The sequence below is a fragment of the Petromyzon marinus genome, unplaced genomic scaffold (genome assembly GCF_048934315.1).
Source record: "Petromyzon marinus isolate PM22_M1 ecotype Great Lakes invasive population unplaced genomic scaffold, UKy_Petmar_22M1.pri1.0 PM_G_Scaffold_36, whole genome shotgun sequence".
NCBI classification, from domain to species: domain Eukaryota; kingdom Metazoa; phylum Chordata; class Hyperoartia; order Petromyzontiformes; family Petromyzontidae; genus Petromyzon; species Petromyzon marinus.
In genome coordinates, this window is record NW_027422939.1 from 847,539 (window position 1) to 865,066 (window position 17,528).

Below are 17,528 nucleotides of genomic sequence, written 5' to 3' on the forward strand. Positions count from 1 at the left end.
TAGTAGTATAGTGTATAGTCGGGTAAAGCATAGTGCCGTGTGTAGTGTATAGTGTAGTGTATAGTAGTGCAGTGTATAGTGTTGGGAGAATAAATCCATGCTCACAATTGTTCTCTCAAACACACTGGTGGGCTGCAGTAGTAACCACCCGGCACGAGGTTTCGTCTACGTGACACAACCTTGCTGGCTGATGCCGGGTGGTGGAGTGCTCAACGACATATCTACAACTCACAAGCGAGATCTGACCCCCCCAAAAGAGAAAACCTTTATTTGTGAATAACTCGGCGTTCAACTCAAAACAGGAAACTTAAATCTCGACTTGAAGCTTTCGCGACTGCAGGGATTCACACTCTTTGGTTCTTTTAGTAAAGTCACCACGTAGAAGGGAAACAATAAAATAAAATAAAAAATATAAAACAATAAGATAATTCTATTGCTTTATATTCTTATTATTTTATAGTTTCCCTTCTACGTGGTGACTTTACCGAAAGAACCAAGAATAAAAAGTAAAATGTTTATTTCTACCGACGTGACTTTACCGAAAGGACCAAAGAGTAAGGAAACTTAAACTGAGATGGTTGGATATTTCTTCGTTCGGACGGCCCTTCCCTTCCTAGAGGCGGCCTTGACCTCTCCTTGTTCTTCTCCGGAATCTCCTACTTCGTCTGCCGCCGCCGCCACTTCGTATTTCTTGCCGAGCTGCACTTGGGGGTTTTTGCTCACGGCCACCGCGGCTGAGCGTAAGGCCGGAGTCTCCCGCCGTCCTCCCTCTCCGCCTCCCCCACCTCTCCCTGCTCCGCTCTCCCCGTATCCCCGCGTTGCCCTGGCCCGTCGGGGTGGTGGAGAAACCGTCAGCTCCAGCCGCCGCTGTATCGCGCGCAGGTAACCTTGCAGCTGCGACGCAGCCGCCGGCGTTATCGCCACCTGCCGGGGGGCGGCCTCCTCCGTCTCGGCCGCGCGACGAGGAGGAGGAGGAGGAGGCGGAGGAGGAGGATCGCCGTTCGCAATCCTGTTCATGGCAACGACAGTAGCAGCGGGAACGGCACGTTTTGAGCGTCAGGGAGGAAGCCCGTACCCTTTCTGGCAATAAAGCACGAGTTGTGTTCAGATGTTGGAACGCCAAATAGAAACCTTTTGCATGGAATCAAGTTCACATTAACCACACGCAGCACTTGTGTGGTGGGTTCCATTTAGGCGCACACTAGAACTGGAGGCAACAGGTAACTCTCAACAGGATGACGACATAGGGCGGTAACCACCGCTCCCAACTTAGCTAATTATATTACCGGACCAGGACAGCTCAACACGCTGCCTGGTCCACTAGCGGAGACCGGAGACCGAGGACCTTAGATGGCGGCTTCATTCCCAGAGTTGACCCAGCAGCCCCGCTCCCACCCGGGACTTGGTTTATAACTGTGTGGCCGGCTCTGCCCTTGGCCACGCCCCCTTCCAGATCCTTCCGGGAGGGGGCGTGGCCGGCTCTGCCCTTGGCCACGCCCCCTTCCAGATCCTTCCGGGATGGACCCTGGGTCCTTATCACGTAACCCTCACGTCCCCCCTTGCCCCCTCGTCCAGTCACGTGCCCTCTCGGGTTCACCCAGGATATCATGTCCTGACCCGACCTCAGCGACACCCGGACCCTGCCCTCTAGTGAGCCATTCCGTGCCGTGCTCACTCTGGTACCATAGAGCGGCACCACGCATACAGCACCACTCTTCACTCGCTACTGTCGCTACAGAGTAGTGACACCATTTATGTCGCTACACTTGTGGTGAACATGCAAACAAACATGCTCTGGTAGTATATGATGCATTGTCTTTGAAACTGATTGGTCCACACCAGGGAGAGCTATCTTTAGAGCCTAGCCTCAAACAGTGTTAGACCAGAGGATGCCAAAAGGCGAACAGCACAGACACAATGCCACTATCAGCATATTGAGAGCTCGTTGTGAGCAGCTACATCATGTGCAGCTACATCATGGGAGGTCCCATGGTGACGTCGAATTTGTTATCGGTGAAAACAAACGGCATCCCACGCGATAGCCGCGGTCAAAAAATAAATAGCGGAAGACATTTCCGCGTTCGATATTTCGAGGCTTACCTCGCGTGATATATTTTTGCTCCTCTCCCCAATGACTTCAAGTAGGAATCTGCCGAAGTGCGGGCACGCAGCGCGCCCTCCCGTCGAACGAGGGCACTGGCTAAGTAATGTCAGCAGCGACGACGCACGTCCAGTTTCAAGTACCGCGTGAAGGAAGCCGAGTGACAGCGGAGGGAGTTAGTGACATGGGTTAGCAGCAGTAGCAGCTGTAGAACATTACCGCTGAAGGCCTACGAGATAAAAGTGTCTAGGGCCTACAAGAACCTTAATCTGGCCCTGACTGAAGGCCTACGAGATAGAAGTGTCTAGGGCCTACAAGAACCTTAATCTGGCCCTGACTGAAGGCCTATAAGAAATACCGTTGCTGGCGCTTGGCTCGGCTGCCTGGCAGCAAGTCCCCGAGGGCGCCCATCCCCAGGTGCCACAACTCGGCCAGCTCGAGAGCCAGGCTGAGGCCGCCCACGGCGTACATCACATACAGGAAGACGGTCTTCTCCGTGGGCCTCGACACGAAGCAGTCGACGCGGTGGCGGCAAGGGTGGCGGCGGGGGCACTCGAAGCGGGGGATCACCTCCAAGCCGTACATCACGTACTGGCCCAGAAGGAAGCCCACTTCGGCCACCGTGCGCAGGACGAGCTGCAGCGTGTACGCCCACATGAGGCCGTCGGACCGGATCGCGCGGCGCCCGTCGTGCCATCTGTGGTCGTTCTTCTTGACCTCGCCGGCCTCGTCGGCAAACTCCCCTCCTTTCTCCGCTTGGACATTCTCCTCGGCTTGCTCGGTCCGTCGGTGCTTTTTGTGGCCGGTCGAGCCTTCTGACCTGCGGATAACGACGCGGGAATGAAAGTTTAAAAATATCCTTCTCACCAAAACAAAGAGTGGAATTAAGGTTTTTTTTTTTGGGGGGGGGGGGGGGCCTTCATCGTCATTATTATCATCACGATTATCGTCGTCGTCGTAACTCTACTAGACCTCTGTATCCTGTGCATGGCGAAGGCGAGGTAGAGAATGCTGGGCGCCGCCACGGTGATAATCTGAAAAATCCAGAAGCGCACGTAGGAGAGGGGAGCGAAGGAGTCGTAGCAGACGTTTGTGCAGCCCGGCTGTTGCGAGTTGCACATGAACGAGCTCTGCTCGTCGTGGTAGATGGATTCGCCCGCCGCGATAGTCAGCATGATGCGCAAGATCAGGAACGTGGTGAGCCAGAGCTTGCCCAGGTACGTCGAGTGCAGAGATATCTCCTCCAACAGACGGGTCAGGAAGCTCCAGCTCATTGCGACCGCCGGCTCACCAAAAGCGTTGCCCGCCTGAGAATTCCAGAAGAGAGACGCGGATTTAGACGGCGCGTTGGCCGGCCGCGCGTCAACCAATGTCGCACGTTGGGCACCGCATTCAGCTCGAGACACCGTCGATCGTCATCGATTATCCGTCACCACACGATTATCATCCGACATTATCCAGCGGTCCTGGGCCGATCTGGCGAAACTGGCAAAGCCGCTCCAAAGGCCGTAGTAAACCAGTCCCGGCGATCGGCACCATTGTGCAGCGTGACCAAAAAAAAGCGTAGCCGCACTTGTGTTAGAGGATGTCTCACCCGTCCTCACACACTCTGGTGTTAAACCGGAGCCGGTCATGAGCACACTGGGCAGATGTGAGAAACTCTGCACTCTCGCCACAACTGAGCACTATTAATTCAGCAGTGCATAGTGACTTTGGTGGTCCGTGCTATTACTACAGCAGTGCATAGTGTGGTGGTACCTGCTTTCCCTGCAGCAGTGCATGCATACTGTGGTGTAAGCTGCTATGATTAGAGCAGGGCAAGCGAAAGTGGTGGTACCTGCTATGATTAGAGTAGTACATGCTGACTCTATAGCAGTATTAATGGACTGTACAGTAGTACATGCTGACTCTATAGCATTAGATATCGACTCTACAGTAGTACATGCTGACTGTATAGCAGTATTAATGGACTGTACAGTAGTACATGCTGACTGTATAGCAGTAGATATCGACTCTACAGTATTAATAGTGACTCTATAGCAGTATTAATAGTGACTCTATAGCAGTATTAATAGTGACTCTATAGCAGTAGATATCGACTCTACAGTATTAATAGTGATTCTATAGCAGTATTAATAGTGACTCTATAGCAGTATTAATAGTGACTCTATAGCAGTATTAATAGTGACTCTATAGCAGTATTAATAGTGACTCCATAACAGTATTAATAGTCACTCTATCGCATTATTAATAGTGACTCTATAACAGTATTAATAGTCACTCTATAGCAGTATTAATAGTCCCTCTATAGCGGTATTTATAGTGACTCTATAACAGTATTAATAGTGACTCTATAGCAGTATCAATAGTCACTCTACAGCAGTATTAATAGTGACTCTATAGCAGTATTAATAGTGACTCTATAGCAGTATTAATAGTCACTCTATAGCAGTATTAATAGTCACTCTATAGCAGTATCAATAGTCACTCTATAGCAGTATTAATAGTGACTCTATAGCAGTATTAATAGTGACTCAATAGCAGTATTAATAGTGACTCTATAGCAGTATTAAGTCACTATATAGCAGTATTAATAGTGACTCTATAGCAGTATTAATAGTGACACTATAGCAGTATTAATAGTGACTCTATTGCAGTATTAATAGTCACTCTATAACAGTATTAATAGTGACTCTATATCAGTATTAATAGTGACTCTATAGCAGTATTAATAGTGACTCTATAGCAGTATTAAAAGTCACTCTATAGCAGTATTAATAGTCACTCTATAGCAGTATCAATAGTCACTCTATAGCAGTATTAATAGTGACTCTATAGAAGTATTAATAGTCACTCTATAGCAGATTTAATAGTCCCTCTATAGCAGTATTAATAGTGACTCTATAGCAGTATTAATAGTGACTCTATATCAGTATCAATAGTCACTCTATAGCAGTATTAAGTCACTCTATAGCAGTATTAATATTGACTCTATAACAGTATTAATAGTGACTCTATAGCAGCATTAATAGCGACTCTATAGCAGTATTAATAGTGACTCTATAGCAGTATTAATAGTGACTCTATAACAATATTAATAGTGACTCTATAGCAGTATTAATAGTGACTCTATAGCAGTATTAATAGTGACTCTATAACAGTATTAATAGTGACTCTATAGCAGTATTAAGTGACTCTATAACAGTATTAATAGTGACTCTATAGCAGTATCAATAGTCACTCTATAGCAGTATTAATAGTGACTCTATAGCAGTATTAAGTCACTCTATAGCAGTATTAATAGTGACTATAACAGTATTAATAGTGACTCTATAACAGTATTAATCGTAACTCTATAACGTATTAATAGTGACTCTATAACAGTATTAATAGTGACTCTATAACAGTATTAATAGTGACTCTATAACAGTATTAATAGTGACTCTATAGCAGTATTAATAGTGACTCTATAGCAGTATTAATAGTGACTCTATAGCAGTATTAATAGTGACTCTATAGCATTATTAATAGTGACTCTATATCAGTATTAATAGTGACTCTATAACAGTATTAATAGTGACTCTATAGCAGTATTAATAGTGACTCTATAGCAGTATTAATAGTGACTCTATAACAGTATTAATAGTGACTCTATAGCAGTATTAATAGTGACTCTATAACAGTATTAATAGTGACTCTATAACAGTATTAATAGTGACTCTATAACAGTATTAATAGTGACTCTATAGCAGTATTAATAGTGACTCTATAACAGTATTAATAGTGACTCTATAACAGTATTAATAGTGACTCTATAACAGTATTAATAGTGACTCTATAGCAGTATTAATAGTGACTCTATAACAGTATTAATAGTGACTCTATAACAGTATTAATAGTGACTCTATAACAGTATTAATAGTGACTCTATAACAGTATTAATAGTGACTCTATAACAGCATTAATAGTGACTCTATAACAGTATTAATAGTGACTCTATAACAGTATTATTAGTGACTATAGCAGTATTAATAGTGACTCTATAGCAGTATTAATAGTGACTCTATAGCAGTATTAAAAGTCACTCTATAGCAGTATTAATAGTCACTCTATAGCAGTATCAATAGTCACTCTATAGCAGTATTAATAGTGACTCTATAGAAGTATTAATAGTCACTCTATAGCAGATTTAATAGTCCCTCTATAGCAGTATTAATAGTGACTCTATAGCAGTATTAATAGTGACTCTATATCAGTATCAATAGTCACTCTATAGCAGTATTAAGTCACTCTATAGCAGTATTAATATTGACTCTATAACAGTATTAATAGTGACTCTATAGCAGCATTAATAGCGACTCTATAGCAGTATTAATAGTGACTCTATAGCAGTATTAATAGTGACTCTATAACAATATTAATAGTGACTCTATAGCAGTATTAATAGTGACTCTATAGCAGTATTAATAGTGACTCTATAACAGTATTAATAGTGACTCTATAGCAGTATTAAGTGACTCTATAACAGTATTAATAGTGACTCTATAGCAGTATCAATAGTCACTCTATAGCAGTATTAATAGTGACTCTATAGCAGTATTAAGTCACTCTATAGCAGTATTAATAGTGACTATAACAGTATTAATAGTGACTCTATAACAGTATTAATCGTGACTCTATAACGTATTAATAGTGACTCTATAACAGTATTAATAGTGACTCTATAGCAGTATTAATAGTGACTCTATAGCAGTATTAATAGTGACTCTATAGCAGTATTAATAGTGACTCTATAGCATTATTAATAGTGACTCTATATCAGTATTAATAGTGACTCTATAACAGTATTAATAGTGACTCTATAGCAGTATTAATAGTGACTCTATAGCAGTATTAATAGTGACTCTATAACAGTATTAATAGTGACTCTATAGCAGTATTAATAGTGACTCTATAACAGTATTAATAGTGACTCTATAACAGTATTAATAGTGACTCTATAACAGTATTAATAGTGACTCTATAGCAGTATTAATAGTGACTCTATAACAGTATTAATAGTGACTCTATAACAGTATTAATAGTGACTCTATAACAGTATTAATAGTGACTCTATAGCAGTATTAATAGTGACTCTATAACAGTATTAATAGTGACTCTATAACAGTATTAATAGTGACTCTATAACAGTATTAATAGTGACTCTATAGCAGTATTAATAGTGACTCTATAACAGTATTAATAGTCACTCTATAACAGTATTATTAGTGACTCTATAACAGTATTAATAGTGACTCTATAACAGTATTAATAGTGACTCTATAGCAGTATTAATAGTGACTCTATAACAGTATTAATAGTGACTCTATAACAGTATTAATAGTGACTCTATAACAGTATTAATAGTGACTCTATAACAGTATTAATAGTGACTCTATAGCAGTATTAATAGTGACTCTATAACAGCATTAATAGTGACTCTATAGCAGTATTAATAGTCACTGTATAACAGTATTAATAGTGACTCTATAACAGTATTAATAGTCACTCTATAGCAGTAATAATAGTAACTCTATAACAGTATTAATAGTGACTATAACAGCATTAATAGTGACTCTATAACAGTATTAATAGTGACTCTATAACAGTATTATTAGTGACTATAGCAGTATTAATAGTGACTCTATAACAGTATTAATAGGGACTCTATATCAGTATTAATAGTGACTCTATAACAGTATTAATAGTGACTCAATAACAGTATTAATAGTGACTCTATAACAGTATATTTAGTGACTCTATAACAGTATATTTAGTGACTCTATAGCACAAAGTACTCACGTGACACAGTGACGCGATGTGGCCGTGAGGTCGACCGAACGCGCATCACGTGGCAGGGTCCGCCCCCTCCCACGTGGCAGGGTCCTCCCCCACGTGGCAGGGTCCTCCCCCACGTGGCAGGGTCCGCCCCCACGTGGCAGGGTCCGCCCCCCACCCCACGTGACAGGGTCCGCCCCCCCACGTGGCAGGGTCCGCCCCCCCACGTGACAGGGTCGTGTGCCCATAGGTGGTAGTGGATGTGAAAGACCCAACGCAGAAGATCTCCGGGTTTGATAATCCGTGGGGTTACTCGCCCCCCACCATAGTAATGTGGAGTTTCCACCACTGGTTCAGGGCTGTAAACAGCCCCCCCCGCCTCGCCCATACCTCCCCCCCCCCCACAAAACCAAGACCCCAATGAACCCCTCCCCCACACTGTCCACTCGCTCCAATTCCCACCTCCCCGTCCTACCAGACCCATCCTCACCACCTCCCTGTGATCCTTCCTAATGACCCCACAATCTTTTCATTAATCAGTCGCGACCCAGTCGCTAAGGTCCACGGTGTCCGCTCGCCACGAGCTACAATTTGCCCGGGGCTTCGATTCTCTCTGCATGCGTCGATGATCCGGCATCATAATTGTTCACCCGGCATAAAACATCCAGCCCGCATCTTTCTATGGCCCTGGTGGCTACTAGTCACGTGCCACCTAATTGGTACCTATTTTATCGACCACTCCCACCGAGGCATGATGATGATGATGGGCTGAGTCAACACCACCCCCTCTCCAGAGCAGGACTTGAACCTGGCCGGGCTTACGATTTTAATGACGCAGCAGAGTGGCGGCAGTCGACCTGGGCACTGAGTCACTTAGCCAGGAGCTGAACTCACCGTATCCGATACAAAGTGGAGGGGGTGCGGCGGTGGGCGGTGGGGGGTGGGGGGGAAGCCGAACTTGGCCGATCCCATCTCTAAATGTAAATTGTGACCACCGAGACCCATTGTCGGGCAGGGCACTGCCAGCCCCCCCCCCCACAACGTCCAGCGGGGTGGTACAGTCCGGGTGGGTCACCAAGCCCCGCCCACGCGCCGCCAGTCGCTCGCTCCGACCGCGCGCGCGGTCGGTAATTGTCGCGGGGCGCTCCACCTGGAGTTGCCACCTGTCCCGGTTTCTCTTCCTGGTAAGTTCGCGTTTGCCGACGTCCGGGGAAGTCTCGAATCCTTTCCCGGGATATTGAAAGTCCAGGGTCAGCTGTATCAGCAACAATAATAATAATCTCGACTTGAAGTTTTCGTGACTGCAGGGATCCACACTCTTAGTTTCTTTCGGTAAAGTTACGTAGTAGGTATAAGATAAAATGTTGTTTTACTTTAAATTATTTTATTACCTACTTGACTTTACCGAGATACCCATAGAGCGGCTCTCTGTTGATTGGTTGATGAACACGATTGTACTGTTCAAAATAAAACCTCAACCAAAATCTTCAAAAATTTTAACTACAGTATTCAACCAACCTTCACTTGATGTACTTGCAGTGTATAATAGTTTAAAACTTACAGGAATTGTAACTATTGATATATTGATAGATTTGAGCCGATTTCATAACTAAACATTAAATGTATCAGAGACCGAATGGTTAAACACTGTGTTTTGATCTTTTTTCCTTTGCATTCATTAACATTAAAAGGCATTAATCTTATAATTTGTTTTATGCAGTGTTTAAATTGGCCATACTATATATACTTCAAAATGTATTTGTACAAAAAAACGCCTTTGCACTGGCTGCTGTGTGCATTTAATCCACGTAAAACCAAATCAGCATTAGCCACTCATAACAGATTTGTAACTCGTACAGCAAGCGTAGTCATTACCTGGACCTTAATGAACCACATTAAACCAATCTATTTCGAGCAATATTAAATCACCGAGGGAGTACTCCCAAAGAAATTAAGATGCCTGGCAATGTCATTATTATTCTTGGTTCTTTCGGTAAAAGTCACGTAGAAGGGAAACACCTGATGATGACTGCTTGTGTTGCAGTCAAAACTTCGTGAGAATTTTATTGTTTTATATTTTTATTATTTTATTGTTTCCCTTCTACGTGCAGGTGACTTTACCGAAAGAACCAAGAATATAAATCCCTGCAGTCACGAAAGCTTTAAATCAAAATGTCATTATTGTTAAGTACTCACCTTTAACCTTTGCGAGTGGCGTGGCATAGCGCTGCCTGCGACGCCACTACTGACGCCTGCAGGCCACGGTAGAAACTTGAGAGGGGGACATCTCGGATAAAAGTCAAAGAGGGAGCCAATCGGGAAGGGCGCTCGCAGGTTCCAGAAGGAGGGCGTGGCCGGGGAGGGGCGTGGCCTCGCTGAGAGTCCAGGAGGGGCCCCTGTGTGGGACCTCGTGGCTGTTGCTGGGAAGTGGGATGATTGCCCGTCGTGCTACTCACGTCCATCGTCGGCACCATCTCGTCGTCGCCTCCGAGAGAGAGACACAGGGATAGAGAAAGGGACAGAGAGAGAGAGAGACACAGGGATAGAGAAAGAGACAGACAGAGAGAGAGACACAGGGATAGAGAAAGGGACAGACAGAGACACAGAGAGACACAGGGATAGAGAAAGAGACAGAGAGAGAGAGAGACACAGAGAGAGACACAGGGATAGAGAAAGAGAGAGAGAGAGAGACAGGGATAGAGAAAGGGACAGACAGAGAGAGAGAGAGAGACACAGGGATAGAGAAAGGGACAGACAGAGAGAGAGACACAGAGAGAGACACAGGGATAGAGAAAAGGACAGACAGAGAGAGACACAGAGAGAGACAGGGATAGAGAAAGAGACAGACAGAGAGACACAGGGATACAGAAAGAGACAGACAGAGAGAGACACAGGGATAGAGAAAGAGACAGACAGAGAGAGACACAGGGATAGAGAAAGAGACAGACAGAGAGAGAGACACAGAGAGAGACACAGGGATAGAGAAAGAGACAGAGAGAGACACAGAGAGAGACACAGGGATAGAGAAAGAGACAGACAGAGAGACACAGAGAGAGAGGCAGACACAGAGAGAGACAGAGAGAGACAGAAACAGAGACTCAGCAGGCCAAGTGTTACTAAGTAGACGTCACGAGCTGGCGTGTGTAGTAGATGTAGTACTGTGTAGTAGTAGTACTGTGTAGTAGTGCTGGGTAGTAGTACTGTGTAGTAATAGTACTGTGTAGTAATACTGTGTAATAACACTGTGTAGTAGTACTGTGTAGTAGTAGTACTGTGTAGTAGTAGTACTTTGTAGTAGTACTGTGTAATAGTACTGTGTAGTAGTACTGTGTAGTAGTAGTACTGTGTAGTAGTACTGTGTAATAGTACTGTGTAGTAGTACTGTGTAGTAGTAGTACTGTGTAGTAGTACTGTGTAGTAATGGTACTGTGTAGTACTAGTACTGTGTAGTAGTAGTACTGTGTAGTAGTACTGTGTAGTAGTACTGTGTAGTAATAGTACTGTGTAATAGTACTGTGTAGTAGTACTGTGTAGTAGTACTGTGTAGTAGTAATACTGTGTAGTAGTACTGTGTAGTAGTAGTACTGTGTAGTAGTACTCTGTAGTAATAGTACTGTGTAGTAGTACTGTGTGGTAGTAGTACTGTGTAGTAATAGTACTGTGTAGTAGTAGTACTGGGTAGTAGCACTGTGTAGTAGTAGTACTGTGTAGTAGTACTGTGTAGTAGTAGTACTGTGTAGTAATAGTACTGTGTAGTAGTAGTACTGTGTAGTAGTAGTACTGTGTAGTAGTACTGTGTAGTAGTACTGTGTAGTAGTGCTGTGTAGTAATAGTACTGTGTAGTAGTAGTACTGTATAGTAGTAGTAGTACTGTTTAATAGTAGTACTGTGTAGTAGTACTGTGTAGTAGTACTGTGTAGTAGTAGTACTGTGTAGTAGTAGTACTGTGTAGTAATAGTACTGTGTAGTAGTACTGTGTGGTAGTAGTACTGTGTAGTAGTAGTACTGTGTAGTAGTGATGTGTAGTAGTACTGTGTAGTAGTAGTACTGTGTAATAGTACTGTGTGGTAGTAGTACTGTGTAATAGTACTGTGTAGTAGTAGTACTGTGTAGTAGTACTGTGTAATAGTACTGTGTAGTAGTAGTACTGTGTAGTAGTACTGTGTAGTAGTAGTACTGTGTCCTACTACCACTATAATGTGTAGTCTCCTGTATGAGTTTAAGGGGAGACGCAGCAAAAGTAGCAGCAGGAGATGTTTCATCTCTCTCTTTCGATGTCCCTCTCTCATCTCTCCCCATCTCACCCCCTCCCTCCCCACGGCTCTCCGTCGCTGAATCAACGCCAAGAAGGCCCCAGCGTGCTCCTCACTCCTCGCTTGGAGCTGTCCCTGGTGCGGACAGTTTATATACACGTAATATACAGTTTATATATACATAATATACAGTTCATATATACATGATATACAGTTTATGTACACACACAAAAAACAGTTTAGATTACGCATAATCATCATACATCGCCTCACGATAATTTTTATTTCACCACGTAAGGCCCCACACCCATGCTCACAAATGCCCACACTCACAGAGACCCATACTTACAAAGACCCACAGAGACCCATACCCACAGAGACGCACACTCATAGAGACCCACTGCTACCCACAGAGACCCATACCCACAGAAACCCACAGTCATAGAGACCCACTGCTACCCACAGACACCCATACCCACAGAAACCCACACTCATAGAGACCCACTGCTACCCACAGAGACCCATGGTCACAAATGCCCACACTCATAGAGACCCACTGCTACCCACAGAGGCCCATACCCACAGAAACCCACACTCATAGAGACCCACTGCTACCCACAGAGACCCATACCCACAGAAACCCACACTCATAGAGACCCACTGCTACCCACAGAGACCCATACCCACAGAAACCCACTCTCATAGAGACCCACTGCTACCCACAGAGACCCATGCTCACAAATGCCCACACTCATAGAGACCCACTGCTACCCACAGAGGCCCATACCCACAGAAACCCACACTCATAGAGACCCACTGCTACCCACAGAGACCCATACCCACAGAAACCCACACTCATAGAGACCCACTGCTACCCACAGAGACCCATACCCACAGAAACCCACACTCATAGAGACCCACTGCTACCCACAGAGACCCATACCCACAGAAACCCACACTCATAGAGACCCACTGCTACCCACAGAGACCCATACCCACAGAGACGCACACTCATAGAGACCCACTGCTACCCACAGAGACCCATACCCACAGAAACCCACACTCATAGAGACCCACTGCTACCCACAGAGACCCATACCCACAGAGACCCACACTCATAGAGACCCACTGCGACCCACAGAGACTCATACCCACAGAAACCCACACTCATAGAGACCCACTGCTACCCACAGAGACCCATACCCACAGAAACCCACACTCATAGAGACCCACTGCTACCCACAGAGACCCATACCCACAGAAACCCACACTCATAGAGACCCACTGCTACCCACAGAGACCCATACCCACAGAAACCCACACTCATAGAGACCCACTGCAACCCGCAGAGACCCATTCCCACAGAAACCCACACTCATAGAGACCCACTGCTACCCACAGAGACTCATACCCACAGAAACCCACACTCATAGAGACCCACTGCTACCCACAGAGACCCATACCCACAGAAACCCACACTCATAGAGACCCACTGCTACCCAGAGACCCATACCCACAGAAACCCACACTCATAGAGACCCACTGCTACCCACAGAGACCCATACCCACAGAAACCCACACTCATAGAGACCCACTGCTACCCACAGAGACTCATACCCACAGAAACCCACACTCATAGAGACCCACTGCTACCCACAGAGACCCATGCTCACAAATGCCCACACTCATAGAGACCCACTGCTACCCACAGAGACCCATATCCACAGAAACCCACACTCATAGAGACCCACTGCTACCCACAGAAACTCATACCCACAGAAACCCACACTCATAGAGACCCACTGCTACCCACAGAGACCCATACCCACAGAAACTCACACTCATAGAGACCCACTGCTACCCACAGAGACCCATGCTCACAAATGCCCACACTCATAGAGACCCACTGCTACCCACAGAGACCCATACCCACAGAAACCCACACTCATAGAGACCCACTGCTACCCACAGAGACCCATTCCCACAGAAACCCACACTCATAGAGACCAGGGACGTGCGGTCAGGGGAGGCAAGGGAGGCAGAGCCTCACCTGTGATACTCCAATGAAAACAGCTGTTACGAAAAGTAAAAATAAAGAATAATCCAATAAAATAAATATTAAGATTTTTCCACTGATGTGTGTTATGAATGTAATTTCTGTATGATTCCAATCATTTTTAGAGTCAAAATCGCCAAATTTGCGGAGCTCCACTGCAAATACAGGAAGAGACGAGAGGTGATGCAGCGACGAGCTCAGCCTCCCCTCTGATTGCGCAACCCCTCAGTAACTGGATGGAGCGTGGGCAAAAAGCGCGTGCCTGTTACTATCTCAGTATGTCACCAATATAATGTTTGTAGACCCCTTCATTTCATGTCCTCGCCTTCCATACTCCAGGTAACTTATTTCACGTGTGTGTATAGAGATATGTAGGCTCGCTGGTCTCGTCGTGAAACTGCAATGAAAAAGCACCAGGGGAGGCAGCTCTCACATCTGCCTCACTGAGGGGGACATGTCTAACACGCCCCCCTCAGTGAGGCCAAGCCCACATCAGTGAGGCCACGCCCACATCAATGAGGCCACGCCCCCCTCAGTGTGTAAATCTGGCTCTGACACCAGCCAGTGCCTCCCCCAGCCATTGACCTCACCGCACGTCACCGCTAGAGACCCACAGAGAGCCACAGAAACCAGCACACTCACAGAGACCTACAGAGACACACACAGAGGTGACGGTGTTGGAGGCGGTGACGGCTGTGATGGTTGCTGTGACGGCACAGGAGGGGCCGAGCAAGAATCCGACCGGTGACAACCGCCGGCCATGGAGAGGGGCCGAGGTCGAGGAGGAGAAGTCAACCGCGGGAGGATCTCCGACATCTCGGACAGGCTCAGGCAGCTGATTGACGCCGACAGGGGGCAGCGGCGGCCGCCGGACAGGGAGGGCCGGGGGCAGGGGGTCAGCGGCGGGGCCGGAGGCGACAGGGAGTCGAGGAGGGACTCACGGGTGAGGCAGAGGGAGGCGGTGGAGCAGGCGAGGGTTGCGATGGAGCGTGAGGTGTTCTTGAGGGAGCAGTTCTCGCGGCATCGGAGTTCTGTCGAGAGGCGACGGGAGCTACAGGAGCTCGCCAGCCGGGGGCGGAACGTCCACTTCAACCCGACGGAGGAGGTGTGGAGACACGCCGGGGGGGGCACGGCGGGGCGCGGGGGGAGAGGTGGGGGGAGCAGAGTTGGGGGAGGGGGGGTGGGTGGAGCGGGGGGAGGGGTGGAGAGAGGGGGAGGAGGAGGGAGGGCGGAGGGAGGGGGTGCAGGGGGGGGTGGGGAGAGGGGTCGGAGGGGGCGTGAGTGGATGGAGCGACTGCGACAGGCGATGACGCTGAGATGGAACCCGTATCATCAGTTCGGGAGGGGGGGGTCAGGAGGGACGAGCAGTGGGTGAGGGAGGGGAGGGGAGAGAGGGGTGGGAGGGAGGGGAGGGGTGGAAGGAGAGGATGGAGGGGGGTGTGTGCGGCCTGCTACAAGCGTCTCAGCATCGCACCGTGCGGGGGTGGTGGGTGGTGTCAAAATGCCTCCAAGTGTCCCCAGGTCTCCACGTGGAACCCTGAGGAGGTTTCCGCCTTTTTGCGTTCGGGCCTCGGACGTGGAGTTGTTGTAGACATGATGGGCTGAGTCGGCCCCCAACCAGGGATTGAACTGGTGTCCTTCCTCGTTCGATGGTTATCGTTTGGTTGTTGACGTTAATTATTTTGACATTAGGTTTAAAGTTACCTTTGCTGAATGCCACAATTGACACTGGGCGTGCGTTCATTAAAAGCGGTTCAAAATGTGTGGAGGATCGAACTAAATTACCTTATACAGGCTGTGTTTATCTATAGTGAGTATTACATCTGGGTGAAAGGATCCACCAGGGAAGCCTCTGAAACGTTCCCGAAGGTTCCAAGAGGGGCGTGGCCAGAGGCGGGGCTTAGCCTCCGCAGAGCGAATATAAGCCGGGGGCACAGCAACGTTAAGGGTCTGTGTTGAAGATCGAGAGGAGCTCCCCATCGCTGCTGCTGCCCCGCCATCTCCACCGGCCACGTGGCGTCGAGACCTCCAGCCGCTCAGCCGCTCCCCAGCGCGCCGTCAGCCGGCGGCGTGTTGGTGAGCGGGTTTATGGCCACATGGCGCTTACCCCACTCACCCCACTCACCAACACGCCACCATCAGCCGGCGGCGTGTTGGTGAGCGGGGTGAGCGCGGGTGGACATCCGCAGAGAGAGAGAGAGGAACAAGTCTGTGCGAATATTTATTAATAAACAAACTTCAAGTCTTTACCGTGTCGGAGCCACTCATTACATGGATATAAAAATTGTGTGCAGTGCAAGGGGCATGTCCCCGCAGCTGTATGAAATACACTACACTACACACTACTACACTATACACTACAATACACACTAGTGCTGTGCTAGTACACTACACTATACACTACACACTAGTGCTGTGCTAGTACACTACACTATACACTAAACTACTCTACACTATATTACACACTACACTACACACTAGTGCTGTGCTAGTACACTACACTATACAATACACTACACACTACACACTAGTGCTGTGCTAGTACAATACACTACACTACACACTAGTGCTGTGCTAGTACACTACACTATACACTAAACTACTCTACACTAAATTTCGATTTAAAGCTTTCGTGACTGCAATGATTCATCTTCTTTGGTTCTTTCGGTAAAGTCACAGCGCTCCAGCGCTGCCCTACCAGACAGTCTCGCCCCTTCACCTGATGAAGGCCGCTTGTGTTGTGGCCGAAACGTCGTGAGAATATTGTTGTGTTATTTTATTTTATCAATTTATTATTTTATTCTCATTCTACGTGACTTTACTCTACACTACACTATACACTACACTAGTGCTGTGCTAGTACACTACACTATACACTAAACTACTCTACACTACACTATACACTACACTAGCACTGTGCTAGTACACTACACTATACACTACACACTAGTGCTGTGCTAGTACACTGCACTATACACTACACTACTCTACACTACACTATACACTATTATACACTACACTATACACTACACTAGCGCTGTGCTAGTACACTACACTATACACTACACACTAGTGCTGTGCTAGTACACTATACTATACACTACTCTACACTACACACATGCTGTGCTAGTACACTATACTCTACACTATACACTACACTATACACTACACTACTCTACACTACAGACTCGTGCTGTGCTAGTACACTACACTATACACTACACACTAGTGCTGTGTTAGTACACTACACTATACACTATTATACACTACACTATACACTACACTACACACTCGTGCTGTG

At 46.5% G+C, this 17,528-nt stretch overlaps 1 protein-coding gene across 1 annotated transcript; it reads right to left on the reverse strand.

Annotated features, from left to right (window-relative positions):
- Window positions 1–242: 242 nt before the first annotated feature.
- Window positions 243–8,030, reverse strand: LOC142915846 (gap junction gamma-1 protein-like). Its single transcript, XM_076061483.1, has 4 exons — window positions 7,943–8,030; window positions 3,074–3,408; window positions 2,460–2,921; window positions 243–1,009 (listed from the first exon to the last, which is right to left on the reverse strand). Exons 2-4 carry the CDS (start codon window positions 3,373–3,375, stop codon window positions 565–567), a joined length of 1,209 nt encoding a protein of 402 aa, XP_075917598.1. The 5' UTR covers window positions 3,376–3,408; window positions 7,943–8,030; the 3' UTR covers window positions 243–564.
- Between the last annotated feature and the right edge of the window lie 9,498 nt (window positions 8,031–17,528).

Bases quoted from the DNA above. Each gene is read 5' to 3' on its own strand.
- LOC142915846 (XM_076061483.1), bottom strand. From the start codon at position 3,375: ATGAGCTGGAGCTTCCTGACCCGTCTGTTGGAGGAGATATCTCTGCAC. The intron at 2,922-3,073 runs GTCTAGTAGAGT...CGTTATCCGCAG, and splicing joins GCCATGCACAGGATACAGAG to GTCAGAAGGCTCGACCGGCC. The intron at 1,010-2,459 runs GTATTTCTTATA...TGCCATGAACAG, and splicing joins CGAGCCAAGCGCCAGCAACG to GATTGCGAACGGCGATCCTC.